Below are 14,902 nucleotides of genomic sequence, written 5' to 3'. Positions count from 1 at the left end.
TCGTTTTTTGGAGCTTGGTTGCTAGTTCTGTTGGAAGTTTCTGCTCGTACCCTCTCCAGAATGCTACAACGCCTATGTTGAAGAATGTCGTTGATCGTGCAGAAATTGAGTAATTGTTAGTTGTGATGTTGAAAATCTATTCCTATTGTTATTGTTAATGGTTCGGATGCAGTGTTATAAACTATGTTTCATTTCATTTTAGCGAGTTGTTGAGTTTGCTAGAGTTGTTGCATGACTTTATTCTCATCCCTTAGTTACAAAAATTCTCGAGAAGAAATCAGATGATAAACTATACAATCATCTTCTGCTGTGCATTGTTTCATATAACATTGCAAGTAGGTGGTGTGTCAAGGAGCAACGCCTAAAAATAGGCAATGCGATATATGCCTATCCAAGTTCAAAATATTATTCTAATTTGAGGTTAAATTATTTACTGTTGTTCCTGATTATTTGAGTTTTTTTTTTCAAAAAGTATATTATCGTTCAAAGCAATACGGAAAGATAAACAATTCTAGACTATATTCGTTTCGGCTCATATTTAGATTTATCGAATATATTTTGTAAACCTGTGCGATATAAATTTCATCGGCGGCGGTGTATAAAATAATTTTCAGCCAGCGGCGGCGTCACGCTGTTGGTAATTAGCGGTGGCGGCGCGGCAGTGTGGGTCAGCGTGAGCTGATTTCCGGCAAAAAAAATCTTCAGAATTCCTCTGGAAATTCCTCCAGGAATTCCTCCGGAAGTTCCTCCAGGAATTCCTCCGCAAGTTCCTCCAGGAATTCCTCCGGAAGTTCTTAATCCAGGAATTCTTTCGGAAGTTCCTTTAGAAATTCCTCTGGGAATTCCTCCGGAACATTCCTCCGGAAATTCCTCCGGAAATTCCTCCAGGAATTCCTCCGGAAGTTCCTCCGGGAATTCCTCCGGGAATTCCTCCGGGAATTCCTCCGGAAGTTCCTCCGGGAATTCCTCCGGAAGTTCCTCCGGGAATTCCTCCGGAAGTTCCTCCGGGAATTCCTCCGGAAGTTCCTCCGGGAATTCCTCCGGAAGTTCCTCCGGGAATTCCTCCGGAAGTTCCTCCGGGAATTCCTCCGGAAAATCCCCTGGAAGTTCCTCCGGGAATTCCTCCGGAAGTTCCTCCGGAAGTTCCTCCGGAAGTTCCTCCGGGAATTCCTCCGGAAGTTCCTCCGGGAATTCCTCCGGGAATTCCTCCGGAAGTTCCTCCGGGAATTCCTCCGGAAGTTCCTCCGGGAATTCCTCCGGAAGTTCCTCCGGGAATTCCTCCGGAAGTTCCTCCGGGAATTCCTCCGGAAGTTCCTCCGGGAATTCCTCCGGAAGTTCCTCCGGGAATTCCTCCGGAAGTTCCTCCGGGAATTCCTCCGGAAGTTCCTCTGGGAATTCCTCCGGGAATTCCTCCGGAAGTTCCTCCGGGAATTCCTCCGGAAGTTCCTCCGGGAATTCCTCCGGAAGTTCCTCCGGGAATTCCTCCGGAAGTTCCTCCGGGAATTCCTCCGGAAGTTCCTCCGGGAATTCCTCCGGAAGTTCCTCCGGGAATTCCTCCGGAAGTTCCTCCGGAAAATCCCCTGGAAGTTCCTCCGGGAATTCCTCCGGAAGTTCCTCCGGGAATTCCTCCGGAAGTTCCTCCAGGAATTCCTCCGGAAGTTCCTCCAGGAATTCCTCCGGAAGTTCCTCCGGAAGTTCCTCCAGGAATTCCTCCGGGAATTCCTCCGGGAATTCCTCCGGAAGTTCCTCCGGGAATTCCTCCGGAAGTTCCTCCGGGAATTCCTCCGGAAATTCCTCCGGAAGTTCCTCCGGGAATTCCTCCGGAAGCTCCTCCGGGAATTCCTCTGGAAGTTCCCCCGGGAATTTCACCAGGAATTCCTCCGGAAGCTCCTCCGGGAATTCCTCCGGAAGTTCCTCCGGGAATTCCTCCGAAAGTTCCTCCGAGAATTCCTCCGGAAGTTCCTCCGGGAATTCCTCCGGAAGTTCCTCCGGGAATTCCTCTGGAAGTTCCTCCGGGAATTTCACCGGGAATTCCTCCGGAAGTTCCTCCGGAAGTTTTTCCGGGAATTCCTCCTGAAGTTCCTCCGGGAATTCTTCCGGAAGTTCCTCCGGGAATTCCTCCGGGAATTCCTCCGGAAGTTCCTCCGGGAATTCCTCCGGAAGTTCCTCCGGGAATTCCTCCGGAAGTTCCTCCGGAAGTTCTTCCGAGAATTCCTCCGGAAGTTCCTCCGGGAATTCCTCCGGAAGTTTCTCCGGGAATTCCTCCGGAAGTTCCTCCCGGAATTCCTCCGGAAGTTCCTCCGGGAATTGCTTCGGAAATTCTTCCGGGAATTGCTTTGGAAGTTCTTCCGGGAATTGCTTCGGAAGTTCTTCCGTGAATTCCTCCGGAAGTTCCTCCGGGGTATCCCTCGGAAGTTTCTCCGGTGATTCCCCCGGAAGTTTCTCCGCGAATTTCTCCGGAAGTTTCTCCGAGAATTCCTCCGGAAGTTTCTCCGGGAATTCCTCCGGAAGTTTCTCCGGGAATTCCTCCGGTAGTTTCTCCGGGAATTCCTCCGGAAGTTTCTCCGGGAATTGCTTCGGAAGTTTCTCCGGGAATTCCTCCGGCTACAATTCAATGATTAATTCACGAGAAAGGCGCTTTACCGCTAGGTGGATTATTCTGGGTTTTTTGTGTATATTCTTGACAACAGACGGGGTTAGCGTTTGTTTGGATTGTAAATTGATCTAAATGCCGCGTCTGTATATCTATGGAGTTAATCTTATACGTAGCATCAACAATGCTTTATACCTTACATATCAATTTAAACACGGGTTAATTACATATACATACATGTCAAAGACCCTTGGGAAACTAGTTTTTTTTTCCTCATATCAACTTCTAGCATTTTCATATAGGATACATTGACGTTTGCAAACATTGAACGATTCGCAAATCCGGTTCCAATTTAGCCATCCTTCTCTCTCCTCTATTCCTTTTTGTATTCGGAACGAAAAAACCATTCCTCATTCTTGTTATCTTACAAAACCACCATGGGGGAAAAACTAGTTTTGCTTACCTGATGGACATGGACCGTTTTCTACCCCATCTCATTCTGAACTGCCGACCGACCATGCTACCTCACTGCCTGCTATCAATCGCTATAGGATCACGTTGCGCCGGAGCATCCTCAGTGGCCGAGTCCGGCTCAAGTCAGCTTTGCGCAGTGGCGATATCGTAACCAATGAGGTTCAACCGAGGTGCGATTATTGCTAGTTGAAAACTAATACCAATACCCCGCCTTGAGGACGTGAAATACCGTCCGCTATGGCAATTTTTGACAACCCCGAAAGGGGTAATAAGATAGACAAACATTTGAATGCATGAATTCACCAATTGATTCTAAATTGCCTGGTTCGCGATTCTTGCTCAAATCAGAAACAGAAGATATCCGCCACCACCTAGCACATCTGAATTTAGACTTTTGAGGTGACTTTGAACGAGAGGTAACAAATTTGGATTAAGGTTTGTCATCATCAATTAGGGGAAAAGACGGCTTTGGCAGGTTTTGTTCTATTATTGGCAGTAGGGTTTTTGTCGATCGAATTTTATGAAATTTGGCCACAATATTCTTTGATATGGAAAGAATGTTTAGGCCAAATTTGAGCATAATCAGTCATAAAAAGCCCCTGATAATAATACAACAAAACCTGCCAAAGCTGTCATTCTCCCTATAATTTATTTAAGAATTCGGTCTGTAATAAATGAGAACTTTTTTCCACAATTAGACGCAATTAGACAATAAGCGAAACTCCTGTTTTATGGATACCTACATGACAACTTGAAGAGAATTGGTGGCAGAATCAAAGTTATCATAATTTGTGCATCTACCTCCTCTGTTTTGTTCGGAGAATGCGCTTGTTTGTTTTGTTAGTTTTAACCTTCCGGGACTCTCATGGCTCTGGAACACTCACACAGTCCCGCTACTCTTGTGAACGACAAGTGTGCTTTTTCTAAGGTGTTGTGCGAGTCCCGAAAGGTTAAATAAGCCAATGAACTTAGAAAACGGTTGTAAAGATCTTTGGTTATTAACTCGAGTATTTCTTGTGCTTCGGCAACTGAATTTAGGATTTCATTTCCGATTTGCGTGAGAAGAAACGAAATAAGATTTCGATATTTTTCATTTTTTATATTATTTCACGCAGAAAAATATATTGTAGAATCAACAATATTTCGGTTTGAATTCAACAATAAATATTGTTAGCTCAGGGCTAATAATATTTTCATTTTGAATCAATCCAGAATATTGTTATTTCTACAATCATGATTTGAGCTGCATGATTGTTGTTTCAACAATATTATTGTTGGAACAATCATGAATATGCTTTTGATTCAATTACACAAACGTAATTGATTTAACAATAATTATTGTTGAAATAATAACTTGTTCTACCAAAATTACCTTTTATAAATCAAAAGAAATAAACAGTAATAAAACCATTCAGTATATATGCTGCAGCAATTTATTTGATTCTACCTTGAACATAATTTTACAAAATATGAATACCGCCTATAATAAACACACTGTAACATGGTTCCGTTCCAAAACATACGTCCTCCATGATTGTTGGTGTCGATTTATGCTGCCAGGCATCGTTATTCTCATAAATCCTCTGTAAACAATGGAAGAAGAATTAATTTACATTAAAAATATTTGGGAAATAAATTTGATGTTCCACCTGTGGTCCATTGAAAAACTCTCGGGAAAGAAAATCTGTAGTTTTTTAACTGTTTCAATTTCGTTTTGTTTTTGCCACTATGGATCGGTAATCAAAAGTACACTTAAAAATATACACACTGATAGGAATTCATGCAAGTTGAAATCAAAAAGAAATATTGTTGAAATGATAATTATTTTGTTAATTCAAACAGAGAATATTGTAGTTTTAACAATATTTTTTGTTCAATTCAACAATAGGTTGATTATTACCTCAACAATAATTTTGATTAGTTGAATCATACAAAATTTCGCTGCGTGTTGGTAATTTGATTTACAAAATGTAATATCTTGAAACTTTTAAAGAATATAATTTCACTGAAATTTGAATAATTGAGAAACTAAGATTAGAACAATGGGTATGCAATCATTTTTCAATTTATGTGTTTATATTCTTTTAAATGAGGCCATCCTCAATATCGTTATTCAGCTCGCTTCAAGGAAAAGGACAGTCAAGTAGATTGAAACGCCACATGAACCGGAAATCAATCTACTTCCATGAAACTGCTTCTTCGTCTAACAGTCTCTGTACTGCGTGGAATTGTACATACCCACTAATGGTTTTCTCTGTTTTTGTTTCCTGTTTGTTTGATTTGTCTACCGTAGCGATCCCATCTGAACGAAAACGTTATACACTTTCCTATATGTCTATTAATCACCCTAACATGTTCTACTCTAGTAGCAGAATGTGGCTACCTTCAAATGGTCACATTTATGGAAGCTGTTTTCGCCTACCTTCTATCCCCTTGTTCTCTCTCTCTGGTCGCTAATTATTCGATACAAAAGTATTCAGACGATTATTAATCTACCAGTGAAAGTAAAACTACAAACCTACTCCCGGTTGTACCCACCCATAGATAACTTCTAAATGCCAACCTGTTGCTTGTTTAGATGCCGTCATCGCCTCATAAAACCAGTCCATCATCGTACCGTGACCATTATGAATTAAAAAACAATAATTAATATATTGCATAAATACATTGAGAGTAAGCACGATTCCGTTTCTCGTCTTCCAGGTGGCGACCCGGATCATGAAGCAGATGATCGAACAGTTTGCGGCGTGCGATCTGTTCGGGCGAGACAACTACGAGTACTACGCCCGCGTCACCGGGCGGGTCCTGCGGGTTCAGGACGAGTGGATCTTCTCATTCCGGTATCCACCGCCGCCGCGGGGGAAAACCGCCCAGCAGAACTATGCATGTGAGTAGATTCGTTTCCTGTTTGCGTTTTCCTTTCGTTTAATTTTCAATTTGTTTCTATATTTACATTTAGCTTTGTTTGGTTAATTTTTAATACCTTGTTTTGTAAAGTCCTTCTTCGAACTGTATAAAAAACGTTAGGTTAGTGAATCAGTTGATGCGATATTATACAAAAATTGAAATTATTTACTTTGGAGTATACTAAATTTGTCAACTGATCACAACACCATCCATTTATCAATACTTTTTTTTACATTCTTTAGTTTTTAATTTATACTTTGTAGTAATTTAAAAATCCTATTCTAGTATTAAAACAATCTTTATCAAAATCAAACAGCGTAATAAGACTGCAACAAACAAATTTACTAATGGCGATTTATTCGTTTTTTTCTCTCTTTTTTTCGTTTTTCTCTTCTGTGTTTCTCCGTTTCCTGTTCCTGGCTTCCCACACTATCATATTCACTGCGCGTGTGTTCATCCTTTACCTTCTTCACTCTGTGTGCCTATCGCTGCTGTGCCTTTTGTGGATTGCCCCTTTCCCCCGCGATATCACCCCCATGATGAATCATCACCGACTACTGTCCAAACTATTTCCACACAGTAAAACTAGCTTTAGAAACCGAGAAAACCTGGCTGCAGTGTGAATGCGAGCGATGGGGGCTAAGTACGTTAGATTGCCTGTACCCTAAGCGTTGAACTGTTGACGATATAACAAACCTATGTGTAGCACTTTAGTCGTACAAAAGTTGTAACCATACACCTGATGATGCATTCACTGCTGCTACCGCTGCCAAACTAACAAAACGGTGTCAAATTGCTGTGTCGCTGCGTGTGTGTGTCATCGCATACTGGTTGCCAGAACCAGGGATTCCTTCAATGCCGTTGTCGATCGTACAGTCAACTGATAAGGGGTTTTGAAACATGCTTTTAACACCAATTATATTGGGAAGTATCGGACAACCAGTTAGCTTTGAGAGCGAAAGTGTGGAAATCAGCGAGTATATCATTGTACTTTCCACATTCTCTATGAAACATCTAAGTAGATTTTGATCAACTGAATATACTCTGTTATATTGGTGGATTCATCAAACATCATTATGCCAATTTTTTCATCGTTAGGTGGATATAAATGCGGTTACGAAATGCTCCTTAAAAACTGCTCAAAGCTACAGTTTATCATGGAAATTATCACGGAAATCATGCTACAGTATCATGAAAATAACAGTCGTGTATCGGCTAATGATTTAGTTTTTTTTAATTTGATGCTTTCAATTACGCTATTGCACAGAGAACATGCAGATGCTCATTTCAGATGATTCATGTACTATTTTCTCTAGACTTTAGAGAAACAGGGTGTCATACGTAATTAGATCGTTACGAAGCCACTAAGGCGTTACTACATTGAGTAACGGATCTTAATGTGGTGTTTTTGTCGAGGGTAAGATTACTGTACATCTTGTCCTGGAAATGTCGGTTGTATTTCCGAGCATTTTCTCATCTGTAATAATATTTGCAGCATATCATAAATATGACACAAGTATTCAAATGACCAGGCTCACGGTGCAGGCTTGAATTTGGGAGACAATCCACAACTCTCGGGCAATCAGATTATTTAGTAATAAATAACATGATCAACGAAGAGTTTTAAATCTACGAAAGGAAGAAACGGGGACAGTCGTACCAACCGTTTCACATTCAGGGGGAAAGATGATCGACGAATCGTTGGGAGCAGAGCATAAAATATTCACATTCATGTAGCACATTCGCTCCGAGTTTTGACAATCGTGTTAAGATTATTCAAAACGTATAATGACTTACTCAGTTTACTTCTTCATAGATTCACTCAATTGATTACCACTGAATATGGTAACCGCGCAAAAAAAAAAACATAATTAGCCTTGATTATACTGTCATTTTCCGTTAAAAATGCTCCTCAATTGATCAATCAATCAAACATGCGTTTAGTTTTACGCTTATTCAATAATTTGTGAAATTCAAATAAATACTCACCGACTGATATTCATTCTCTGGAACGAGAAAAAGAAACAAAAGCGATGAAAAACAAGCAAAAAATCAAAATCATAAATCATAACTATTTCATATTTTTACTTACAATCTCCTTATTTTCCGTGCTTGGAATCGTTCTTTTTTAATTATACTCGCCAAAATACAATTTATTGAGGTGAGTGAGGAGTAAGAATGATAAAATAAAAAAAAATCATCAAGAAAGCCGATCTTCCAGGTTCATTCTAGAGAAAAGACGAGTAAGTCAAATATGTTTTTCATCACAAACTACAAAACAAACATCGACCATGCATGATTTCGTCTCATCAAACGAAAAGTACGAACCCTGCATAGAAATTTATTTTTTGGGATGTTGATGTATCATTGTCCTCAAGACACCTTTACCATCTGAAGAGCCATCTTAATAAAAATGTATATAAAAGAATAAGCTTCGTCTCCGTCTCCGTTTGAAAAATCACGTTTAGATTTTAATAAGCCACAAAACTCAATTACAAATAGGTTTTAAACATCTTCCAGGCCAAACGTATTCAATTGCGATTATACGTGACGAGTTTCCAGGTATATTCTTCTTCTTCTTCTTATTGGCAGCTTAGTGTTCATTAAGCACTTCCACAGTTATTAACTGCGAGGTTTCTAAGCCAATTTACCATTTTTGCATTCGTATATCATGAGGCTAACACGATGATACTTTTATGCCCAGGGAAGTTGAGACAATCTTCAATCCGAAAATTGCCTAGATCGGCAACGGGAATCGAACCCAGCCACCCTCAGCATGGTCTTGATTTGTAGCCACGCGTCTTACCGAACGGCTAAGGAGGGCCCCCAGGTATATTGTGTTGTGACAAAGAATACACAGTTGTGAAGTAATGAAATGGCGAGTAAACCTTATCAAAATTCACATCAACGCTAACTGTTTTTCCCTGAAAACCTTTATGAATCAAGCTCCCTTTCTTCTTTATTAAAGCTGTTGGTTTAGATCACGCTCAAAGTAAATGACTAATAACATTGAAAGAATGACAATAGAGATAAGTCGGAAAGCGCTCACCAAAATCCAGAAATCTTCCAATCTTCTCTCCTAGTGCGTGTTTCAGGTTCCGACTAATGCGTGCCTCATCTGAACTTGCCCTCTCCTGCACAGACACGGATAACACTCAACACTGAGCATTGCTTCCGATCGTGGCTGGATACATTGGCGAGGGCAATTCGCACATCCGGTCCTGTACACAACGCCAATGGGGTTTCCCTAGTTATCGAGTTCTTGTTTGTTCGGCCAATTTCGGTGCTGTTAAGCCATGGACAGATTTCCGGTCGGGTTTTGTTTGATAAGGCGGAATCCCGTTGGTTCTTTTTTTTTGATAAAATTCCCTAATCAGTTCAAAATTGATAAGAATTAAAATTGACGGGAGGAGAAAATTTTGCATCCTCCCGCCAGCGTGGATTTTATTCTAATTGTTCCGGCAAATGTTCTTGGAAATGAGACCACTGTAATGTTTTGTGTAGCCGACTAACTAACATTGATTATCAGTAGTCCTAAGTTCAATAAGCAGCTAGCTCTAAATAGGGCTTGCCTACTATTCTGGAACGAGAGTACACTCAAATGTGACTAGATTTGATCGTATATGAGTCACAGAAACTCTTCTCGGGGCGTTGAGATGCTTCGCTCGACGCATTGCTGCAGCAGCCGTAGGAGATTTGGATAACATCGAAGTCCCTTTATCAGTGTTTTAGGTGAGATATCTTTTGTTGAAAACTGTAAGGTTTTAAATTTCGTTTCTGGGTTCCGCTCTTTCTTGATTGAATTTAGGTTATAACTGAATTCCATTTGATTTGAAGTAGACTATACCGACCTCGTTGCAGTTACGCTGTCGAAGGCGGTGCTTTATTCGAAAACCAACTAAATCGCAAAGAATTTTGTCTTGGATTACGGCAGATAAGATGGACGATCCTAATTCAGCTCCACTTTATGATGTTAGGCGAAACTGTCAATCATGCTGACCGTTCGGACCACGCGAGGAAAGAAATGGTTGAGTCACAGATAACAGATATTTACGATAGAACAAATTTTATTGGAGTTTATAGAATTGATGTACGTTGATTCACTACTGCCATCTACACAATTGGTTGCCGAAGTATATACGGGCGCAACTTATTAGCAACCGTCAAACGCAACTAATACGTTTGACAGTAGCATTAGGGCTACGTTCTACGCAAAAATGCTCGTTGCACCATGTCCAAACGATTGCCAATTGCGTGTAAAATGTTCGATATATTTGATTCAACGGTTGCGAATGTTTACACACATATCAGTTACCAGTCTGAATATCTTTTACCTATAATAAAAGTGCCGTCTAGTTAGGCTTACCACTAGATCAGATTGTTTGAAAGGAAGACAATAATTGGTTCTACGGATGGGTAAAAAGGAGGACATAAAAAGTATGATTTTCACGGTGGACATCAATATTTTTGAAAGCGAAGAATATTTGGATATCGGATAGATTCGAAACAACTAGAGAGATACTGTATTTGCTTTATCTCCGTTATAGTACCTAATGTTACAACAAAATCACCGCGAAGGTTATTCAAGCTTTATGAAAAGCAGATAAGAATGTGTTTGTTGTAGCAATCCAAGATCAAGATAAGTGATTTAAGAGGACTAGAAAATAAACGCCTCCTGGGTCAATTGTCTTTTTGAACGATTCGGAAAACTTAGAGAAGTTGTCACTCTGAACGTAAAAAAAACAACCCCTCGGGTCAAAGGTAGAGATGTTCGGGTTTCACATTGTGCTAACCCGAACCCGACCCGAACCAGATTTGTAAATTTTCTTCAATCCCTGACCCGACCCGAACCCGGAATAAAAAATCTTATAAAACCCGAACCCGACCTGTACCCGAGATGTTTTGCAATCGTAAACTAGTACACGACCCGAACCCGACATAATATACCCGAACTAAAGTTTTGACCGGAAAATTCAAACTACATATTTTCTGGTTCTCTTTAAATCGTAAAGGATGTAAGCTCAAACAACGAACTTTCATAAACCCGTACCCGAAACGAACCCGACATTTTTTTCCATCTCACAAACCCGTACCCGACCTGGACCCGATATCGTACTGATTTTTCAAAACCAAACCCAAAAGATTTCGACTCGAGTCAGCTGTAGCGGATTTTTTTTTTCGGAATACCGAATATCTTTATTAAACATTTCAAATTTTAAGCTGTCTTGCTGTTGTGGAAAAGTTGCCTTATCAATGCAATGCTTTTACACTTTGAATGTAGATTTTTTTTTTGTGACAGCTGAGTCTCTGGGATATAATAAATAATATTATATGAAATTTTTGTCTGAAAGGACGACAGGGCAACATTGTATGAAAAACGATATGTCCTTCCAAAGGATCTGGTAAGCCTACGTCAAGTGTCATAATTGGAACAGAATCATCTGTCAGTGGCACATAGCGGTACTCTCGTTCTAGGACTCTAGCGATTAGACGTGTTCGTACCAGGACGCAAGACAGTGGCAAAATTCGTGTTTGTGCTTTGTGCGGCCGGTTTGGTCGTATTTAAGGCTGTAAGGGTCATTGAAAATTCAACTTTATCGTGAAAAAAGGGTGAAAATAAATTGATCATAGTATTGACCATCGCTAGTCACACTCTTTTTCCCATCTTTTCTGGCAGAGCTCGAACGCCATGACGGTAGAACTGTTCGCCTTTGCGGTTTTTCACGAATCAAGCGATTTAGCGATGTTTTCATATGAGTGATTTGCTGATGATCCAGACCATGTGTCACCGAATGGAACAAGTAATATTCGGAGAAGACAATATCTGCGGACAGAACTTCAATATGGAACTGCAATATGGCGGACAGAACTTCTTATTTGAACTTACGTGAGGCGTTGTCATATTGAAGAATCACTTTCTTTGCCTCTGCTCATATTGTAGCCGTTTCTCAGACAGCACTTGGCTAAATCGCATCAATTCAGTCTGATACTATTCCCCATTGATGATTTCATTAGGTTCCAACAGCTTATAGTAGATAACATCGATCTGGTCTCACCAAACACCCAGCATATCCTTTGTGGCGTGAAAATTCGCCGAATCGACCGTGAAATCCGCGGAAATCGGCAAGACCAGTGTACGGTCTGAAGCGCTGCGGCAGCAGGCGTAAATGGGATCGCCAAATTCGGAGCTGGTCACAGGTCTGGATATGCAGCTCCCAGTTATCTGGCATTTCCGAAATCACTCGTCCAAATATGCATCAGATCAGAGGACAAGCCTTTTGGTTGCGCCGGTTGGTCGCAGTGTGACATTGAGGCAATATGGAGATATTCGGTCCGCCTTCGTAGGAGACCATTTGGGACGCAGGTAGCGACGTTTCTGCTATCGGTAAACTGTTCCGTAAATGCGGTGAGAAGGCCATATGACGCGGCTTGCGACAAGACACCGAAAGGCATGACATGTGATAGCAAAAAGCAGGCATGTAATCACGTCCAGAGTGTAAAATAATCGAAAATTTTGGTGAAGTCCATTTTCTTCATTTGTCAGTTCACTTCCAACACATTCATAGTCGGCTCTGGACAGTCAATGTTCAGTTGAATATTAGTCATTGAATATTTATGCACATTTCAAATTGATAAATTATCGAAATCTGAACACGTTTCAAATTAGTGAAGTGATTTATCACACAGGACTGAATCCGATTTTCATCCGCGAGTCACTTTCAACGGTAAACATCAACATAAACAATGCTAATTATGTTTTTGTCTGCACATAGTAAACACACTCAGTGACAGTCGAATGAATGAATTCGTGGAGTAGTCGTCTGACTATGTCATTCTATGTTTTGAATATTCATGCGATGTTTGTCAAAATTCGGACCGAAGTTGCTTCATGAAGATGAATATTTTAAGCTCTGATTCACGTCATGTGAGGACCGGATTGTCCATTCAGCGAATAAAGCAAGAATCGTAGCTGAATCTTCACCATTGTGCAGCTGCTCAGCAGCTACTGTGGCAGTCGGTATCCGAGTGGCAAACGAGTGTTGTTATAATTGCGGAGCCATATGGCATCTCCGACGACAACGTCAACTGATTGGCGGATAGTAGTAAGTTGGCGGCAATTTGGATGACTGGGTGGTATCCAGGTCAAGAGGTATCAACGCTAGCGGAGAGGGTAGTTTTAGCTACGATAAACGGGGTATTCTAATGTGGTTGCAACGCTCCACCTCGGTGGTCGCGTTGGTCGCGTCGATTTTTGGCGTTCACGTTCGGATTTCACGTTCTGTAGTTCTGGATTGACCAGTGACATGAACTGGAAAGTGGATGAAGACCACACACATAGCGGCCATTTGGCAGTTCGCTATGAGGTTGGCTGAGTCGTGCACTGCAGCTTTTAAACGAGAGGATAACACTTTTTGCCGTGTGGACGATGTAGCTGCTGTTCTGTCACGTGCGTTCAATGCAGTTATGCCGAAGAAAATTACCGAAAACGCTACACAGAAAAAAATTAAGAAAAATAAACAGCGCGTAAAACTTGACATGTGGAAATTTACGCCTTTCTACGCTGAAATGGTCCTCTTCATAACAAGATTGCTTACAAGTTGTATGCAATATTAACGATTCACGTCAAATATTATAAACATTTAGGCTATATCGCGTGTGGAATTACGCTAATAATGGTGTTCCATTTATGTGCATGGTTCTTAACGTACAAGACAAGGATAGATCGCCGCACGGAGGTCAGGGCTGCGAAGTCAGCCCTCAACAAGGCCATTAAAATTAGCAAAAGAGCGTTCTTTGACAGCCAACGCCAACCCTTGGGGTAATGCCTACAGGGTGGTAATGGTTAAGACCAGAGGAGCGCTAACCCCTCCCGAACGGATCTTTGAGGTATTTTTTCCTCGACACACCACGAGTCCCTGATCACCATCTGTCAAGAGGATGCTGGAGGATAGAGGGCACCGACGGTAAGGAGCGAAGAGCTCCAAGAGATGTCCAAAACGTTAGACAGTAACAGAGCACTGGGACCCAACGGTATACAGGACGTAGCTCTGAAGGCCGCAATCAATGCAGCTCCTGACTCGACTAGTTCAATTTTCTGGACATGTGGAAAACGCAGATGTTTTTTCTTATGCCTAAACCTGGTAAACCACCTTAAGATCCATCAACGTACAGATCCACATGCCTGATCGACATGACTGTAAAGATGCTCGAGAGGGTTATCCGCAACAGATTAACTCCGTGGTCTGTCGAGCAATCAGTACGGTTTTTGCAAAGGGAGATCACTGTGGGGCCCATCAAAGTTGTGATAAGCACGGCGGATGTGGCACCGTATGGTGGTGACCTTAGACGTAAAAAATACAAACTGGGAGGCAATTGCGTTTTCGTTACTCCGGCCATGTAGAGAAAACCCTAAAATGAAGAAGTTTTTAATCCAATTTCCACAGGAATTCTCTAAGAAATTTCCTAAGGAATTCATTAAATTATTCACACAAGATTTTCTGAAGGAATTTCCAAAAGAATTTACGAAGAAATTTCAAACAAAATTCGTTTAGGAATTCTCGAAGTCTTAAACCCCTAGCGGAATTTGCGAAATTCTTTTGGCAATTCCATTGTAAATTTGGCCGGAATTCCTTAAGAAAGCTCTTCAGAACTTTTTATTCAGGAAAACCTTCCGAAATTCCCTTGCATTTTTTTTACAGGAATCATTCGGAAGTTACTTTAAAATTTCCGGAATAATTCCTGTAAGAATTTCGGAAGAAATTTTGTATGGTTGAAATAAAAGGATTTCCGAAGGATTTCCTGGAGGAAGTTTCTAAGGAATTTCCGGAGAAATTTACAGAGGCCTTTCCAGAGAATTTTCCGAAGGAATCCCTGGACGAATGTCAAAAGGAATTCCTGACATAATTTCCCATTTTGTTTTTCAAATTT

At 41.0% G+C, this 14,902-nt stretch overlaps 1 protein-coding gene and 1 non-coding gene across 13 annotated transcripts in view; both read left to right on the top strand.

The window, feature by feature from the left end:
- LOC134225744 (uncharacterized) overlaps positions 1 to 14,902 on the top strand; it is a 174,699-nt gene that overhangs the window by 124,211 nt on the left and 35,586 nt on the right. For 11 of the 12 annotated variants that reach the window (XM_062706082.1, XM_062706081.1, XM_062706080.1 and 8 more), the window contains 2 exons: positions 5,771 to 5,954; positions 6,555 to 6,617. In XM_062706082.1, the coding sequence (XP_062562066.1) occupies positions 5,771 to 5,954; positions 6,555 to 6,617 (247 nt within the window). The remainder of the gene's footprint in view (positions 1 to 5,770; positions 5,955 to 6,554; positions 6,618 to 14,902) is intronic. The other variant, XM_062706079.1, reaches the window with a different exon arrangement.
- On the top strand, positions 3,193 to 3,333 carry LOC134228206 (U4 spliceosomal RNA). The gene has a single exon (XR_009983873.1). It is a non-coding gene; the product is annotated as a U4 spliceosomal RNA (small nuclear RNA).

This window comes from Armigeres subalbatus, chromosome 3, assembly GCF_024139115.2.
Source record: "Armigeres subalbatus isolate Guangzhou_Male chromosome 3, GZ_Asu_2, whole genome shotgun sequence".
Classification (NCBI taxonomy): Eukaryota; Metazoa; Arthropoda; class Insecta; order Diptera; family Culicidae; genus Armigeres; species Armigeres subalbatus.
The sequence above is the reverse complement of the archived record's forward strand: the minus strand, read 5'-3'. Positions and strand labels throughout refer to the sequence as shown.